We start from the raw sequence: 20,690 nt of genomic DNA on the forward strand, positions 1-20,690 counted from the left end.
AAATTCTAATGTGTATTACGTCAAAAAATCATAATAAATAATTGTAATAATCATAAAATATATGGGTAATGGTATACGTTATGCTATAATATTTTGAATTGTGAACTAAATGATGTGAATATGACGTGATAGGTACAATTTGTAGATATTCTAAGTATAATAAATAATAATATAACTATTATTATAACTATTTATAGCATACTAGAACACTATCATATTATATTTTTTTTTGAATTTTTGAGTTTATTTGGTTAAAATATACAATTAAGTTTTACATAAGTAAGGCATTAATACTAACGGGAGTTTCCATATACTCATTATGGGTAAGAAAATAAAACTGGCTGAGTTCACATAAGACCTTTTCGTTACCGGTATTCTGGCGGAGTTTACAATCGTCCATTCGTCCTTACAATATTATACGTTAGAACTCAATAACTCATACATATATATTTTCGATATAAGTACCTATATTACATAAATACAATACACATACATATATACATACATACATACATACATACATACATACATACATTATACATACATACATACATACATACATACGTATATATTACATACATTACCCAGTATCCTGGAAAAAAGACGCGCACTTGAGTACTCGACGCTCGTAGGAAACGATGGTAATTTATTATTGTGTTATAAGACAACGTGATTTTGAAAATCGGAAAATTCGCGCGCTCCGCCGCAGTTGACAATTTGAAAAACTACGGTCGGTGTTTAAACTGTCGACCCAGTGTGACCATAACCAGTGCATTGACCGTTATCCGCGTCAAACCCTGCTCATGGAAGCCTGCCGGCACACAGCTGCTGCAGTTCAGGCGGATGCTGATTGGAGGAATTGTAGTCATAACGGTTATTCCTTATCGTTCGTGCGTTCAATTTACACATTATAAACTGCTAAACACTAAAAGGCCCTGGGTTACGGTCATAGTGTGAGACGCCGATACGCATAGTCATAGCGCGTGTAACCGTTCACCGTCGTAAGTTGGCGCGTAAACCGTCGCGTTCTCCATTGTTATGCTCGTGCGTTTTCCGGAAAACGGTTTTCGTCGTCGGTCCCTCGTTTTCCGTAAATGACTGGTATACTGTATAATACGTGTACCCTGATCCTCTCGTCCATCCATATTGCGTGACCGTTGGCCATGTCGTTCTTAAACTTTTGAATCTTGTGCAGCGGTTAATTTTTTTTTTTTTGTTATTGTTCGTGGTCGGTGGTGTTTTCCCAAACGCCTGACCGTGGTGAAACTTTACTGTCAGCAAAGTCCCGTCACACCTCGCGCCAGTCGCATACAATAAATAATACTAGTAAGTGTATACTGTATATACCGTTTAGTGTGTATATCATTTTTGTCCGTTGACGAATACTCTAAAGTTGACATACACACCCATCTTCGGTCGTTGCACGATCATTGATCATAATTACTTTCACTATGATGTTTATATTTTATTTTTTTATTTATTTATTTATTTATGGACACACGAGGCAATGGAGTGTACATAGAATAACTTTTAAGATGTTAGGTACACATTTTTTTTTTGTCGTACCCATATAATATATTTTTAATTTTTAAATTGTGTATAATATATTTTTACGATAAGCTAAATAAATAGATGGAGAGATAAATGTAGGTTTGATTGACTTGATTGAAGAAACTATTCTGTAAAAAGGCATCATAACATGGGTGACAGTGGTTAGTCGACTAGCATGTCATGGCACCAGTTAGTAACCAGTAGCAACGTTTTTAACTGGCGAAACCTGTGGAGTATATCGTTCAATATATAAAATAGAGCTTTAGTTATTTGTCGGAGGCATTTAAACTGGAAGGTTTGGATTCTGTTTATATTTAAAATTCATGCCGGAAAAATGTATTATTTAGGCCACATTTGACATTTCTAAACCTATGTTGTAACTAGGTGAGTTGTTGTGAGGAGGCTAATTATATGTTATATCCCCCCCAAGCCGTAATATTTTTTATAATTTTTTTTTTATCTAACCTTTTAGTTTGCCTATATGTAAGAGGACTACAAAAAAAAACATTTATCAGTATCGACATTTTAATGTGACTACTCCCTCTTAATTTCAATATACATTCCCTTATAAACATTTTAAAATAAATGTTTAATTAACAATTTATCAAATGTAATACTTATGCTTGAAGTCTTTATAACAGTTCATAATTTATACTCTTAATTGGACGCCATACCCACATTTGTCATTAGTGAAACTTAATGGTAGAAATATTATCTGTGTTCGTATACCTATCGGTTTTTTTTTTTTGTAATAATTTTTATTTTTTAATTGAGTTATGAGTATTTTGAATTTTAGCTATTTTATATACCCACAATTTTTTAGAAAATTTAATCATTGTAAGAAACAAACATACGAACAAAAGATTATGTTTTTCCGTTACTCATAAGTTGATTAACTCTAAATGTTAAACTAACGAAGCTTAATGTGAACTGCTGAGCGTAAATTTGCTAATAATTGTTATGTGCTTCTAAGACGGAGGCAACAAATGCGGGTGTAGAGTAACCAGTTGTCTTAATATAAACCAAAAAGAATATACATTTGAGCTTATAATATATATCATATTTTAATCAAGTTTCATTGAATATTGTTGTAAAAATTGCTGTATTAAATGAATCTGACTAAAAATGTGCAAAGTAATCACATAATTCTCTTGGACGAAGCAAACCCAATAATAATAATGTGGTTATGAGTCCCAATCTTAAATGAGCAATTGTAGTTATTATACATTTATTAGCAGAGCCTTACTTAGGAATTTTGGGGTACGAGCTTAATTTTAGATGGGGCCCTTAGCAGGGCCAGATTGGACAAATTCGGTCCACTGAGTTTTCCGTACTTTACTAGCCCACTTACAAATTGGTGGCCCTTGGCCCATTTCCTCAACTTCAAACTCTTAACATATTTTCAATCAGCTTGGCCCCTCATGACTTGAACGGCCCACCGAGTTTTACTCAGTAACTCGCTGGGCCAATCTTTTTTTTTTGGTTTTTGGTTTTTTTTATTTTCAATTTATAATTTAAGATTATAAATAAATCATAATATATGACTGTATTGCAGACTATAGTAGTATATAGAAACCCTAATTGTGTCAGGACCCGGAGCTGCCCCAAGTAGGGCTCTGGTTATAAGTAATAAGCAAAAACTTATTGTACTACACAAGTTTGTATAAATAAATACTAATTATTTAAAATAATAATTTAATACAGCTGTCAGGCCAATGGAAAGTCCTAATAATCTTTGTAATTGAATTCTTTTTAGAAATGTATAGTTTAATTAGCTAACTTTTAATGTACTACCAAGTACAAACAAAGTGTATGCAAATACTAGAGTTCTGATTATAATGATAAGTAGGTAAGTTCGGTCAGTTACAAGGCATTTGTTCAATTTAGTTTGGCATATCTTACTTTCTCAGCATAAAAATTAAGGAAGACAAATCTATAGAAGCTCTTAGTTTTAGTTTTGTTACTATAGTGCATTGTCACATCTTTTGGTACATACAATAACAATAGAATCAATAACAGAATGTATCTTAATTCTTAGTACCTACTTAGAAATCTCTTATCAATATTATTTTACTAAGGTCTACCTATATCTAAATTCTAAATATCTACATCAATGATATAAATTTATAGATATAGCTAGGTATATTAGGTTATATTGGCTTGACTCTTTAGTTAGTTTGATTAAATTTGCTTTGTTTTAGCCAAAACTTTAATTGGTTTTTAACCTAATATTAATTTTTTTTAGATATGGACAGCCGAAAATCAATAATAATGTATTATGGTTTTTTAATGGTCAAAAAAATTAGTGGAGCCGTTTGTGGACGTTTTCCAGTTACAAAAAAGGAATGCACTTTAGGTCGTGATATTAATTGTGATATAAGGATTCTTTTAGAAAAAGTGTCAGCTCTACATTGTATCATAATATGTGTTGATAATAAAGTAAAAGTGGACTCTTTTTATGATTTTATGAACAGTTATTAATTTTAGTTTCAAACTTTCTAGGCATATGTTCGTGACAAAAGTGTTGCTGGTTCAACCAAAGTCAATGGGAAGAAAGTTGGCAGGAGTAATTTTTTATTGCATGATTCAGATGAAATTGATATTTGTGGAAGAAAATTTGTTTGGAAATATCCTAAAAAGCCACATGGGTAAATTTTCTTTAAATAATTTTCATACGTTAAATATTGTTATAATATTCTTTTATTTTAGAGAATTAAATAATTTATCATGCAAAAAGTCCGGGTTAAGAAATGATTATTTATCACCAAGAGCACCAGAACGTTTTCCAAACCAAGTCATCACCCCACTGGTACTTAAATTATTACATAAATCAATTAATTTATGCCAGGATGCATGATAAAATTATTAATTTAATGGACCAATCATGAGTCACAAATTGTATTTAAAGGACCATTGATAGATTAAAAATTAAGTGTTTGTTTATGAAATTCAGAATTTATCTACCTGGTTTACGAAATAGTTTATTTTTATGATATTTAACTTAATTATTTAGTGTCCAATATATTGTAAAAGATAATTTTCTGTGTATTAATTATAAATTAATTTTAATTACAAGGACAACAACAAAATGTTTTCAACTTCGGCCTACAGCAACATCAAAACTCCCTCAAAAACAATAATAAGCTTAAATAAAACACCAATGTAAGTATTAATGTATAATCTACTAAACCTTAATTAAAATTTATATTAATTTATATTCTATAGTATTGTCACCACAGAAAATATGTCTAAATCTTCATTTGATGAAGTGCAGAATAGCTTTCAGAATCAAAGTTCAAGTATGTTCCTTTTTTATATTTTATAATTGTAGGTATTCATAGTTAAAGTTTAGATGATGTGATACATCATACATGCATTACCTGGTTGTGTTCACCATACGATTGTATATTTATGTTTTGCTTAATTATTACAGCTTCATTATTGTAATAGCAGTAAAAGAGAGATAGAGTACAGAGCTCTATAAAGGTCTAAGGCAAGAAAGGCCTATCATGTAGTTGAGAGAGAAGTAGACATTGTTATTTACAATGTATGCTACCTATACAAACAATTCTATGTTTATGAATATATTATATTCTATAAATGATAACATAGATAACTTTTAAGATTGATAATACTCATTAGGCTTCTTCAACGATATCTTTTTGAATTGTGCGATATTGAAAAAAAAATTAGGTATTGATATATCAATATTCTGATATCTCTATGACTATCATGATTTGTCAATACTCAATTGACTAGCTACTAGGTAGTAACTAGTAGGTATTAGTTAACAATTATTTTAAAATATATTATTCAAGAGCTTTAACATTAAAATCAGTTCAGCTTACATCGATTATCGATACCTAAATTTCAGAAAAAAAGTTTGCTATCGATATAGTTGAAAAAGCCTGTAAATAACATCTGTAACTATTATGCTATACAAAATATTCAATTTAAAAATTACAAAGAAAAAAAATTGATTGTGTAATGGGTAGTTGAATTTTAAGACATACCCCCCCCCCCCCCCCCCGTGCCTTTTCCTCCCCGATTTGATGGATTTTGCCCCCCCCCCCCCCCCGGACAAAAAATTTAAAGTTAAATTATTATTATTGTTTATTAAACAAAAATATATAATGCAAATCAATAAATATACAAATGATTAAATTAATACCCTAATTAATATATAAATATAATTCAATAATATGTCATAATAACACTATTGCCAATACTAAATTCATTAATATAAATATTAAACAATAATATACGAATTACAAATGCCAATAAATATATGTACTATTTATGAAATATTTTATTAAATAATTGTTAAATTAATATATAAGTATAATTCTTAACTAAATAATACTTTCACATAACTTTGGTTTATCAATCATTACCCATTAAATTTGGTAATAACTAATAAATCCATAACGTGAATGATGATAGTCGATAGATGTAGCGGATGACGTGATGACCGTATATATCAGGTAAAACAAGAGAACCTATTATTATGTGGCAAAAAATATATATTGATTCAGGGATGAATGTCCAAATACCGGGTAGTTGTCACTTAAGAGGACATCACGCCCGAATGTGTTGTCTCCGTCTTACACACTTGCGACTTAGACAAAACGCGTTTGTGCAGTCTAAATAGAACTTGCTCAGTTTTAGTTCTTGAGTGAAAATACCTATTATAAAATTGAATTGTGATTTTTGACAATATTTCTGAGGGAAAGTTGTTGCATTTTTTTCATTATACCTAAATAACGTTCATTATATTGTTTAGAAATAGCAAAAATATCATCATTTTTAAAATACCTTAAACTTTTCAAAATTTTAATTTTATAAAAAAACGTAACGACTTGCCTTCAGAAATATTATCACAATTTAATTTTATGATAGGTATTTTTACTCGAGAACCAAAATTGAGCGATTTCTACTCAAACTGTGTAAAAGTGTTTTATCTATGTCATACGTGTGTAAGACAGATAACACATGCTGCGGGTACATCCTCTTAAAAAAAAAAAAAAAAGCCATACGTTTGTACAAAACTAATGTGTATAAAAAAAAAAACCAATAGCCTAACATAATATTCTACAATATCTATGTGAACAAAATAACACTACAATTGTTGAACACTAATTGAGATATTGAGTGTTTCCAGTTATCATGGGTACATTATTTCTGTATAGCTTGTGTAAAATCAAAATATTAACTTAAATATTTGATGTTTTATTAAACAGTATGAAAAAATACCTGAACAATTTAGCTGGTTGCTATACTTTGCAATAGTATTTCTTTATATTTATCTATTTAGTATTATCATTTATATCATGTATATTTTTGTTTAATATTTTTCAGCTACTACTGATCAAGCAGAATCCAAATTTATGAAATCATATTCAATGACTCCTGTCCGAAATATACCGGTAATAGTTAACAACAAATCATACTTGTTAAATTGTTTCTATTTTAAAAAAAAAACATATTTCAAATAACTGAAAAACATTTAATCAGTATTATATCTAAAGTTATTTTGCTATAGATATTACCAAATCGATTTCTATAATCTAAAAAAAAAATTCATAATAGTTTACTCAACATAAAACAAAATATGTGAATGTTAATTAGTTATTGATTAATGTTAATTAATTATTTATCATGTTTTTCCTACTCTTTTTTAGATATCTGAATATTATTACAAATTAAAATAAAGGAAGCTTTCATATTTATTTATTTATAAGTATATACCCAAAAAGTATATCTCAAATATAGAATACATTGGATTTATTTGAATACACCTTGATAGGATTTATCGACAGAGTTGAAGATTTTATATAACAGTGTTACCAATTGATTAAACTAAAAAGTTCTTGTTTTATTATTTATAATAGTTCAATTTCTTTGCTAAATGATTTTAGTAAGATATATTTTATTATTTAACATAAATTATGTTGCCTAATTCATACATGACCAAGGATCTTGCTTAAAATTTAAATGAGTAAATTAATAATTTAGTTTTTATTAGTATAGAATTGTGTCAAAGTCTAGAAAAAAACAATTATGGAAATCTTATCACAATTTATTATTTAACCATGATATCTTTTATCTTTTATCGCTTCTCCAAGTCATAAATATTGCATAATGAAAAGTTTAGCCAATACTTATTAATGTCTTGATTGATTTTAGTTTAGTTATTTCTGTTTATTTAAAACTTAAATTAATTTTCCTATATTTTCAGAAAGATGCAATATTATTTTTCAGTTAAAATTAAATAAATATATTGTCATATTGGCATTTTGATGCATAAAGAAAATATTGATTATATATATTGTATTTACAGTATTATTCTATTATCATTCTAATAACATGTATAATTTTATTTTAGCTTCTCGGGGATTATAAAACCACACAAAGAAAATCATGGATTGTTACTAATACATCAGACAATTCATCTTCAATTGGAGCTCATAACAGATTATCTACTGAAAGGTTAAAGAGAGATTCTACTCCTGACTTTAATTCTAGTTATCATTATGAAGACGAAGAAGTCGAATTTGATTCCCCCGATCCACCCGATCTTGTATTGAATAGTGAAGATTCTGTAGATATAAATACTACTGATTTAGCTGATAACATTTTGCCAGATGATAACCAATCAGATTTAAACGACAAAGATGATGACACTTTACAGTTTAATAAAAATGAAATAAATCAACTATCAGTTTCTGAACCAGGCACATCTCGAAGAGATACATACTCTGTTGATAGTAGACCTATAGTAATTGAAGAAAATACTACACCTACCCCAAGACGTTCTATTCTGAAGTGTTCAAAAACCACTAAACCTAATCGATCGAGATCAAGCTGTCGAATGGTTCAGTTTGCTCGTTTACCAAAAACAGATAGTAAGATTAAAAATACAAAGACTCGATTAAATCCGGGATTTAATTTTATTGTTACTGATGATGAAAATAATGTGATTGATTTGAATCAAAGTACTACAAATTCTACGCAGTTCGATGTTGAAGAATATGATGATGATTTGGATGGTGTACAGCCATTAGATATTAGTGTTTCATCTCTAATTAATTCGCCAATTTTAGACAATAGTATAATTAAATCGTCAAAACGAGGTTCAAGAGGTAACAAAGTAATGAGTCTTGTAAATTCCATTGAAAAGCGTCCCAATGAAACTTCCAAGCATAGTATTCGAGCATCCGATCTGCTGAGTATGAATGGATCAAAACATGTAGAAACATCGCCTAATGATGATTCTCAAAATAATGCAAATCTATTGCAAGAATCAGTTTCTTCAACAAGACGAATTAATTTGGAAGATATTTTTGAGGCCGAAGATTCTCTTAAATCTTCTTCTAATATTGAAAATGAAACTATAGCTCAAGAAATTAAAGAAAGCCCAGTAAAGAGTGTTGAAATAGTTTCAAGTCCTAAAACAAATTCATTTAATATTACAGACACAGAAAAAATTACAGACAATGTTTTTACTGAAGATGTATCTAAAAATGATACAAATGATCTTGAATGCGAGTACACTTTTGCTTTACCATTAATTCTTCCTAAAATCGATTCTAGTTCTATTACAGTAATTGATAGTGATTCAGCTTTTGTTGATAGTGAAAATGATTTTAGTCCTACTGAAATAATTGATAATCAATTTGATAAAAATTCAAAACTTGACAAATCATCACACATTATAGAAGACTGTTCAACATCTCCAAATGAATTACTAACAAAGACTCATAATGTTGAACGTCCTACATTAGATCATGAATTAAGTAAAACATCGACACATGATAACAATATTGATGAAACACAGAGAGATAAATCTGATCGTTACCAAAAAACTGTAGATGAAGAAATATGTACTGATGACATTGAAACATCGTCTGAAAAAAATAAATCAATAGAAAAAGAACATACTCAAAAACAGAATGATGATGATGTATGTACCAATGAAGTCCAACCATCAAAAAATGATATTGTAAGACTTATCAATAAATCTACAGATTTGAATTTAGATCAAATTGACAAACAAAATTATGTTTCAAAGGTCGTTGAACAAACCCTTAATGGTGAGACTCCATCAATAGTAGTTCAAAGTATGTCTGAAATGTTCAATGCGAGTATTGATGAACACGAAACTACACATTCACAACATAAAGAAAATCTGGTAGAAACGTATGTATTGATGGGAAAAGATGATCTACAAAATTCATTGGGGGTAAAAGAATTTGAAAAGATTATTCCGGCCAAATGTAATAAGACCTTGTGTGAAAACAGTGTTTTGTCAGCTGAACCTGTGAACAAAAGCCTTATGGACGCTATTGAGGTGCAGCTTGACAAGATGCACAGTCATAATGATACAAGCTCTAGTTGTAATGAAAATGAAATTATTCTGGTAGATTCAACATTAGATTTAAATAAACAGAAAACATTAACATCAAATTTGGATCTTGAAGTAACAGAAAATCTTACTTTAAAAATAAATGATAATCTATCTAACAGTTTCGTAAATACATTACCAGTTGTTGGATCCCCAGAAATTATATCTAAACAAAAATCCCCAGCAAAAGATAATCTTAGTAACAATTGTTTAACAGATGTTGACTGTTCGGACGTTACTGAATTGCCTGCCAGAACATCAGTTGGTGAAACAAATTCTATGCAGAATATAAATGTAAATAACAAGGACTCAAGTATAACTATACCCCCCGACAATCTTTCTATAAAGAATAAATCTCCAAAACCAATTAAAAAGAAATTTATCAGTTTGGAACAGTTAAGAACTGCTCTTGGCACAAATAATTCTAAAGAATTTAAAAAATCTGTACGATCACCATTAAATGAATCTATTGGACACAAGCATCATAAAATTGATTCAACTAAAAGGATTACAGAATTATGTTTATCATCTAGTGATGATGAAAATGATACAAAAAAAAAAAATTTAGATCATTCATTGGATACATCTATTGGTAAACCTCGGTATGAATCTACCCCTTGGAATTGTTCTAAAAGTTCAAAAACACCTTTTAATTCTACTGCAAGTATACAGCCAAATGAAACCACAAGAGATGATTCTGCTGAAAATGAAGATAGACCCAGAGATAAAAGTCGTTCTCGTTCAGTTACACCATTTGGTAGTCAAAAAGAATGGTCTCAAATGATGAAAGAATTTAACGAATCTGTTAAAAAAGCTTCCGTTAATATTAACAACACAAGTAACCGTAAAAAAAAATTGTTTGTTACAAAATCAAAATTGTCTCAAGTATCTGCGCAAATTCCTACAAAAGACTCAAATATGGAGAACAACACATCAGAAATTAAAAATAATAATTCTACACAGGGGTCAATGAAGTCATCAAGTATGTCTAATAATACTTCATATGAATCTGGTCATGTTAAAAGATCTTTGAGAAACAAATCGGCTTCTGTTAAAATTGTTAGAAGATCTAGTAGATCTAATAAATCTCAAATCAGTCACACTGACAATTATTGTTCAGATGAAACTAGCAACAGTAATGAAATATTGCCAAGAAAAAAAAAATCCATTAATAAAAAAACTACTGATAAAAGAATCAATGAAACTGTTCAATCAAACACTAACCGTCCAATGAGAAGTAAAACAATAATTCCAGTCTTAAAAACTGATTCAAAAATAAATTTTGTTCCATGTTCTGAAAGTGAGAATAACTCTACTACTGCATACTCGTTAAAAGAAGAAACATATAGCCGAACTAAAAAACTAACAAAGAAAAATAGTCTGAATTCACCATCAACGAGTGTGAATAAAAATGAGTCAAATAATATTATAAAAGAACAAGATAAAGTACAATTAAAAGTCACTAAAGACTCACTATCAAGTATTGATAATGAAAGGTCTTGTTCTACAAGTTCTACAAATGAAGTACAAACATTTGAAAGAGAATTGCGTAGAAGAAAACGTATCAATACTTCCTCTATTAAAACCAGGACAAATACATTAAATACTGATAATGTAAAAACAACAGAAAAATCAAAACAAAAAAATACCTCATCTACTAAGAGATATAGTACTAACACCAATAATAATGCACTATCTGAATCAGGTATAATAAAGTTAGATAAAAAAAATAAAAATGTTAAATCAAAATCTACCAAAATTTCAAAAACTGTAAAAACAAAGAAACCCACTAACTTAAGAACAAATATGAATTCTCGGTCAAAACGTCTCTTACCTTCTAAACCAATTAAAACAAGTGCAAAAGATTCTTCAGAATATGAATCGTCAAGTGAAACTGAAGAGGGTACTCAAAAACAACAATCAGTTGATCATCCATCTAAATCAATCAAAGAAAAAACTCGGAAGAAAAATGTTGATGTTGATATTAATTTATCCTCATTAACAACTAGACGTAGTCAAAGAGAAAAATCAAAAATGTCTGATGTTTCATTGCAATCAGGAACACAAATTCGCACACGTGCAGCCAATACGTCACCTTTACCTCCAAACAGTAAAGACAAAAAAAAGAATATTTTACCCAAAGTAGTAGCAAACCTGGTTTCTCAAACTTCAAATTCTCCAAAGAAGGCTAGTAATATTGTAACTAAACAAAATTCAGCAGTTAGTAATTTAGTTCCTGATGATTCTTTACCTGGAACTACAAAGAAATCTGCGGGTTTAAAATCAAAAAAGAATTCTCAGCTTAATCGTCTCTTATCTTATAAACCAATTAAAGCAAATATAAAAGATTCTTTAGAGCATGAATTGATAACTGAAACCGAAGAAAGTACTCAAAAACCTCAGTCAATTCATTGTCCACCTAAATCTACCAAAGAAAAAACTAAGAAAAAGGATGTTAGTATTGATAATAATTTATCCTCATTATCAACTAAACGTAACCTAAGAGAAAAAAGTAAAACTTCAGATGTTTCATTGCTGCCACCAAAGACACAAAGTCGCAAACGTGCAGCTGATACATCACCTTTATCTCAGCCCAACGCTAAAGGCAAAAAATGTGATATTTCATCCAAAGTTGCAAACACAGTTTCTCGTGCTTCAAACTCTCCAAATATACGTACCCGAAATATGTCCAAATTAACTGTTAAACAAGTTTCTGATAATTCTTTTCCTGAAACTACAATAGTCATTAAAAAAGAAAGAAAAAAATCTACTGAAAAAGTAAAACCAAAATCAAATGAAAATATACAAACCAAAAAACGTCGACTGAATTCTGATAATTGTTCTTTTGACTCTGCTCCATCTACCAGTAAAAAAAGTAGACAAGTAACTTTCAGAGGAACAGAAAGTGAAAATAAATCGTCCGATTCATCTACATACACAACATCCAAAATTCCGAATACCGATGATTCTACTGAGTCTAATGCTTCACTCAAAGTGAAATACAACAAGTAAGTAATCAATAATCTCACAAAAGGATTAAAAAAAAATGTGTACCTAGGTCCTAGGTTATGTTCAGTGGTATTCTACTTAAAAGTCTAATGAAATTAAAGTCCAAAAATAAAAGTAGTAAAATATCCAATATTTGTTATTACATTATAACTACACGGGTACTATTATTATTTTTAATTAACATGTGCTCAAACCAACATTTAACTTATATTTTTACATTGTACATAAAGTTATAATAAATTTGTTTCGGGAGTGGGGCTCATGTTAAAATACCATACGATTGAGGTTAATTTACTTTAGATTAATAAAATATTAAATATATCCTGACTTAGCCTATAACTTGGCCATATCCTAAAATTATCCCCTACACCTGTGTTTCTTAAACTCTGTGGTACCACAAAAATTCTCATTAAAATTTAAATTTAGAAGTCCTGTTTGTCTATTATTTAAAATATTTTTGAATTAATTTAAGTATAAGTACACATTATTATTATACTAATAATTGCAAATAATCCTTACATAAAATGAAGCTAAAAATGAAACAAAGAAGGGGTTCAAATTGTCGAGCTGTAAAAACTTAATGTTGAAAGCTAAATAAATAAAGGGTTAAGTGGATATTGCTCTGCTGTACAGTATGTTACAAGTAGATCACTGTAATGGATGTTGTTAAATTTGAATTCAATTATAATATATATAATGCCATTGTATAAGAAAAACGATTCTGAGCGAAAACGGTCAGTCAGCCTATGATATTACTAAATATATTTGATGATATTATTGTGGATAAAGTAATTTATATATTTACATATTTACGTGGAACCTTGTTTTAAATTTTCAATCCTTAGCTGTAAAAATTGAACACTTTATACATTTTTAACTACAAAATAATTATCTAATTTTATATTTGGTAAATTTTATTAAAATTTAAAATTTAAATGCTTATAAAAAAAATTGTGCCTATGTATTTTTAATATTTTTCAACTGCTATTGCAACATTATATCAGGAGCCCTGTATTAAATTTTAAAACTTTCACGCTTTTTTACCCAACAAGTAAAATTTTATTGATATTTATAGAAAAAAAAACTAAACAAATTGAAAACTAACAATGTCCGTAAACAGCTCTAAAAGAATCAAAATATTTTCAACTTTTTATGGTGTATAGAAAATGGAAATGTAAACATTCAGTAAAATTTTCATGTATTTACAGTTATTCGTTTTTGAATAACATTAAAATAACAAATTACGAAACCACTACATGAGAAATCGAGTGAATATCTAATATTGTAAAAATATGAACTTGAAACGCTCATATAAATTTAATTTGATTGGCTTGTAAACATTTTTTTTTTTGATAAAGGTAGCCAACCTATGAGGAACCTTGTATTACATTTTCAAATCTTAGATTTAAAAAAAAAAATTTATGAATTATTCTCAACTCAAAATAATTTCCTAATTTTCGTGTTTTTCTGTATTTTGTTAAGATTCTAACTTTTAAATGATTATAAAATGAATAAAAACTGTGACTAAGGATATTTTATATTTTTCAAACGTCATTGTAACAATATAGTAGGAGCCTTGTTTTAAATTTTCAAGCTTTTTTACCCAACAAATAAAGTTATTGACATTCATAGAAAAAAATACTAATAAAATTGGAAAAAGAAAAAGTTCCTAAACAGTTCGAAACAAATCAAAATATTTTGTAAATTTTATCATGTGAAAATTTCATTTGTTTTAAAGATACACCTATAGTCAAAACCGATTTTGCGTAAAAATTCCCGTTTTCCTTAAGTTTTAAGTTGTTTTTCCCAGCGCTTTTGAAAATTATTGGGAATTTTAAAATTTGACTTACAAAATGCACCAACTAGATTCATTCTCCCATCGAACAAGCTATTTTGAAAGAAAATTGAAGCAGTTTTACTGCCCCAAACCGTGTGATGACAGACACAAAAATAAAAAAAAAACACACATCATTGTAATTAATACATTCATCGTTCCACTCAGAATCTAAAAGTAGGGATTCCATAGATAAAATAGTTTAAGAACCACTGCCCTATACCATACTTGAGTTAAAAACTAAATCGTTTAATTCAGAATTTACATAATGTTTGGAGCATGATGTTGTTTTAATTTATTTATTGTTTAAACCATGCTACTTAAAGATATTTTCGCCCTATCAGCTCCTACCTCAAGGATTACCATAACTCGAATAAATAAATGCCATATTTATGTTTCAATTTTTAATGTACTGTTTATATAATATATATATATAAATAGTTACTTACTTAATTAAACAAACAGTAATTTGATGTACGTATTAAATTTGGGTGTTAATGGACTTTAATTTAGGGATTCGTGTTAATATAATATATTACTTAAACTAAAGTGAAATTCCTTTACAGAGGGTACGATAAAAATGGATTACCATCCGTGATGACACTGATTTTTATGGTAATAGAAAATAGTCTTTGTATAATAATGATAATATACTAAATTAATTTCAATTGAAAATTTAATATTTATATTTTTCCTATACGAATCTAATATTTGACTATGGCGGGTGATAATCTTTTTTCATACCCTCTATAAAGAAGTTTCACTTTATTCAGCGCGTACTTGCAATACACACTTTTTGTTTTTAAATTTTTATGAATAATGGCAAAAAGTCTATTCTGTCTATAATAACAGTAACCCCAGGCGACGGTTAGCTATTGTCTGGTTCTGTCAAACCATGCTCATCGATTTAATAGGTTTCCGACGATCGGCTATAGCCAAAAAAAAATGCTTTACCGTGTTAATCTTAGCAATCCTAGCTAGATAATAATAATAATGAATAACAACAACATAAATAATAAAATGACTTAAAAACTATAGGTTACATATTGCAGCAGATGCTAATAGAATAATAATGTCATGCTTTCGAGAATGCTGGTTACTTTATTTGAGACAGAGTAAACTATTATAATAAATAGTATTTTTATATAATAATATTTAATATTTTTTGAATTACAAAACTATGAAACATATAAAGAAAAGAATTTTTTTGTTAAAAATCCAATTTTATCAAAATGTTAACCTTTAACGCATAACAAAAGATTATGCTATTATATATTTTTAGTACTTTTAAATTGCTTTAAGAATAACTTATAAGAAATCTTATAATACATTATCAAGTATCTTGTCTGATAAACAAAAATTTCCCAACCCAGAACTTATTGACTATTATGACCACCCTCAATCCGATTAAATCAGAGGGTTTTCTCCAATGTGCAATAATAAAAAAAAAAAAAAACACATTTTTTAACCAATTTACAATTCTTGCTTTGCTCAGAATCTATAATAATAAATTAAAGCGTACTTTTATAAATTTATTTTTATTTTTTTCAGAAATGCTGAAAAGTCAATTTTACCTATACAAAGAAAAACAAGGTAAAAAAATTGTGCATATGTGTATTTTTGATATTTTTTAATTTATTTAACTTATAAGGAACCTTTAATGCATTTCGTATGAGAAACAGAACTTAAAATTTTATCAATATAAATTGAGAAAAGAGTTGAATATTTTCGACTTATTGATACTGTTTTGTTACTCAGGTATCCTAGGTATTAACAGTGCTGTAATTAGATACATTAAGATACCATATGGATATTTTACTTTAAATACTATCTAGATATAGATAAAATAAATTCCAGAGACAAGAAGTGTCAAGACACTTTTAACAGAACACACTTTTATTCGTAAAGATTTTATGAATTAAAAACATAACAGTTACATTGAAGTAACAAATATAAATTAAAGTAAAAATAATAATATTACACAGTGCAATATGAACTTAACTAAAGAATCTAAAAAAAAGTTTAAACCGTACTTTTATAAATTTGTTTTTGTGTTTCAGGAATGCTGAAAAGTCAATTTCACCCATACAAAGAAAAACAAGGTAAAAAATTACAATTTTGCTGGTTGATAATATTAATTATTTTTAACTTATTTGTTGATACCAGTTTCTTAATTTTTAACAGAAATTTGTTTTGTTGACAAATTTTAAAATGTTAAATCGTGCAGTTGTTCGAAAAGCCTAGTCAACTTTATTATTTTAAGTGTTAAAAACTTTTATTAATAGAATTCATGCTTTATGTTAAAATTATTAATTTGGTTCATTACTTTATTAATTATTATAATTATATGTTAAGTGTGAACTAAAGATATGGAAATTCAACTATATTCATTAATAATTCTAATTAAAATAATTGCTGTGTATTAGGTACTAATGATAAATATTTATCATTTATAACAATTTCATAAATTTTTATTTCAGTCAATAAAGCCAAACCAATTCACACTACTTAGTACATTTACTTATAAACAAGCACAATGTCTTGCTATAATTCTATGATACCCAAATTCTCCCACCATACCTGACTAAAAAGTATCATCTCGTTTGATACTTGATTGTTGACTTACCTTGGCACACCATATTAAAATTTAAAGACTGCAACTAAACCGTTTCCCTTTTTTCCTCGATTGTTTCAAAAACCTAACCTAACCTACTGAAAAATGTCTACTTTTCACCCCCCAAAGTACATCCTAGGCAATTACTAGCTACCAGAAACCTCTCTTGAAACATGTATTTTAGATTCTGAGCTGAGCTGAAAACAAAATAATTAGATTTCATAGGTAAACCAAAATACCAAAAAGTTTAAACAGAAATATAATATATAAAAAAATATTTGTATTTATTTTGTTATTAGTCTCATAAAATTAAAGCTACATGCCTGGCCAAATAATTACTATCTAAAATTAATAATACTTTAAAGGAGCACACAACACGAAAAAAAAAATGATTTCTTTAAATTATTAGATATTAAATTATTGTAGTTAGGACTATTCAAAACAATTTAGGCAAAATTCAATGTAACAAAAAAAATGTTAAGGATATTTAGAATGGGCAGGCTCTGTATGGCTGCTTATCTTATATTTGTTAAAGTTGCTAGGTTTACCTATCTAAAAAATGTTATTCTTGATGTTTGATTTACGTATAACTGTAAGACTGTGCTAAAGATGATCAAAGTATCAATAATTCGACAAAACCACAAGATTTTTTTAAATATTAAAAATACTAAAAGATATATTGGCCGGTTACGCTATGTTGTTTTGAGGTTACAGAGTAGTACATAACAAAAATAACTATTATAAGATATTAAATATTTCAAAAAAACTAAACACTTCAACTTACATATCACATACGTACAACAAAAATTAAAAAATATTCTTTAAAGGTACTAAAGTATGCCAATCATGGTAAACCTGGCCTAGTGACTTAACGTGTCACCAATCAATTCCTCATAAGTCATAACTCGTTGTATAATGTGAATAGAAACGTTAAACCTATACCATTTTTCCTAGAATTTAACATTCTTTCAAATTATGTAAAGCTTATTTTTTGTGTTTCATGCTCCCTATTTTTTAAGCTAAATATTTTAACTTTGTTCAATGTTTATGTTTAGAATGATGACATTTTTAATATATATATTTCTTTTTTATTTTAGAAAAGCAGCAAAACAAGTCGCTTCAAAGGATAAAGAGACATTTATTTCTCCTCGTGTACTAAGAGTCAGGGACAAGAAAAAGTGAACGAATGTCCATGAATATTTTTGTCCGTGTATATTGTTAATGTTAATTTTAATATTGTGTTACTAATTGACTTTTTTCTTAAAGATAGATTTTTTTTTAATATATTTACTGTACAAGATATTAGGATTAGAAATATCTATGAATATTTTTTTTTTAATTATTACTATTAATATAATTGAGTGCTAAACTTGTTTAAGCAATTATTTTAATTAACTTTCAATTTATTGTAGCTAAACTAATTTTTTCAATCATGGTTTATTATATTTCTTTAAATTTTGTATTATTCCGTTGATTCATAAAACGGTTGTTTATGTAATTAATTATATACTATGTGTCAACAAAATGTATAAATTTTGATTTATTTTGGGTGATTTGGAATTTGTTTTTCAAAAAAATTTAGTTACTACACAAAATAAATTCTTGTTAAGTATACAATTAATAGAACTTGTGATTTACCAATTATTTCAGTGTTCATATTTATTATGGAACCAAACTATAGAAAGGGTGGCACTGTGATTTAACAAATTTTTTCTCAAAACTATGAACTGCATTTGCCATTTAGTATGTAGATGAACTACTAAATCTTAATGTCTGTGTGACTAATTATTGAAATAAAATAATTATAAAATTTTATTATTTTAATATTATGTATGTTAGGTTCGTTCATTTGAGTGTAAGACAAGGCCCCAGTTCATTCAAAAACACAATTAATTTTAATTAAATATTGTTATAAACATTTTATAATAAAATACACAATATAAGCCTAAACTGCATATTAAGGTAAAACCCAAATATACTTTCTTAAGTACCTACTGGCTACTACCTACCTTCAATTGTTTTATTTTTGTTCATTTACAATAGTTGTATAATATAATATAGAATCCTTGATGAAATATTACTATAGTGTTATCATCGATAGACATCTACACATCATCATTATTACACTGCCTAGACATTTTCCAATGGTGTGTAGACAGCATAGAAGCAAACTAATTTATTTATTCAAAATGATGCATTAATATAATATCAAAGAAATATTATTTTCAAGTCATAAAAATGTATGTATTAGTTGCCACTATTATGTGGTGCCCTTAATAATTATCGTTTTATTTTTACATAAACTTAGATTAGAAATCTTGTCACCAAATCAAACTTACTTATTGAGCAAATTGTTTTTATTTGTCTATTTGTATACATTAACTATGTAATGATGTGTAATATTAATATAAATAATAAATGAATACAACACATTTACAAGTAAGGAATAGTTTTTTTCAATGGCTATAAAGTAGTTCTTCAGGCTTTTAGAAATTTTAATAACTATTATAGTGCCTTTATTATCTGGGGGGTTACCCCAAATGGTAACAATCTCACTTTTCAAGTCATAATTAAATATTCAGTATCAGCCAGGGCCGGATTGGACAAATTCGGCCTACCGAGTTTTCCGTACTTTACCAACCCACTTACAAACTGGCAGCCCTTGTATATGTTCTTATTCCGTGCAGTTTTTTATTTTATAGTCTCCATATCATCAACTTTTAACTCTTAACATATTTTCAGTCAACTTGGCCCCTCATGACTTGAACGGCCCAAAATTGTCGTGACCCACCAAGTTGTACTCGGTAACTTGCCGGGAAAATCCGGCCCGGGTATCAGCATTATATAATATTTAATTAATAAAATCAATCTATATTAAGGTGATGATGTTTTTCTTAAATTCTCGTAGTACCTATTTAACAGTTCATATTCCTACAAAATTCTATTATCTTCTTTACAAAATATAAGATATATTAGCATTTAAGGAAACATAGTAATTGCTTATAGCCAACTGTCTTCTACGGTATAACCATGACCTTATACTACAGACAAGCGATGAGTGTACGGAAAGTTTAACAAAATAGAGGATGCTCTCTGATCAATCGATTACTCAATATGATGGTTGATGTGTGGGGTAGTAGAGTAATATATATAGATTATTGTCGTCAAGACAGGCTACATCACTGCGAGATGTTGTTAGTCCACTCGTAATGCTGTTGTTATACACAGTTCTTGTCTAGTAGTATAAGGTCTATTGGTATAATACTAAACTCTATAAC

The 20,690-nt window shown here is 28.2% G+C and overlaps 1 protein-coding gene across 1 annotated transcript; it reads left to right on the forward strand.

Annotated features, from left to right (window-relative positions):
• The first annotated feature begins 934 nt into the window (after window positions 1–934).
• Window positions 935–19,056, forward strand: LOC132947454 (putative uncharacterized protein DDB_G0282133). Its single transcript, XM_061017752.1, has 11 exons — window positions 935–1,326; window positions 3,797–3,990; window positions 4,054–4,199; window positions 4,261–4,360; window positions 4,628–4,713; window positions 4,777–4,850; window positions 6,910–6,977; window positions 7,937–12,963; window positions 16,350–16,391; window positions 16,859–16,900; window positions 18,510–19,056. Exons 2-11 carry the CDS (start codon window positions 3,799–3,801, stop codon window positions 18,592–18,594), a joined length of 5,862 nt encoding a protein of 1,953 aa, XP_060873735.1. The 5' UTR covers window positions 935–1,326; window positions 3,797–3,798; the 3' UTR covers window positions 18,595–19,056.
• The last annotated feature ends 1,634 nt before the right edge of the window (window positions 19,057–20,690 follow it).

Source organism: Metopolophium dirhodum, chromosome 6 (assembly GCF_019925205.1).
Source record: "Metopolophium dirhodum isolate CAU chromosome 6, ASM1992520v1, whole genome shotgun sequence".
Classification (NCBI taxonomy): domain Eukaryota; kingdom Metazoa; phylum Arthropoda; class Insecta; order Hemiptera; family Aphididae; genus Metopolophium; species Metopolophium dirhodum.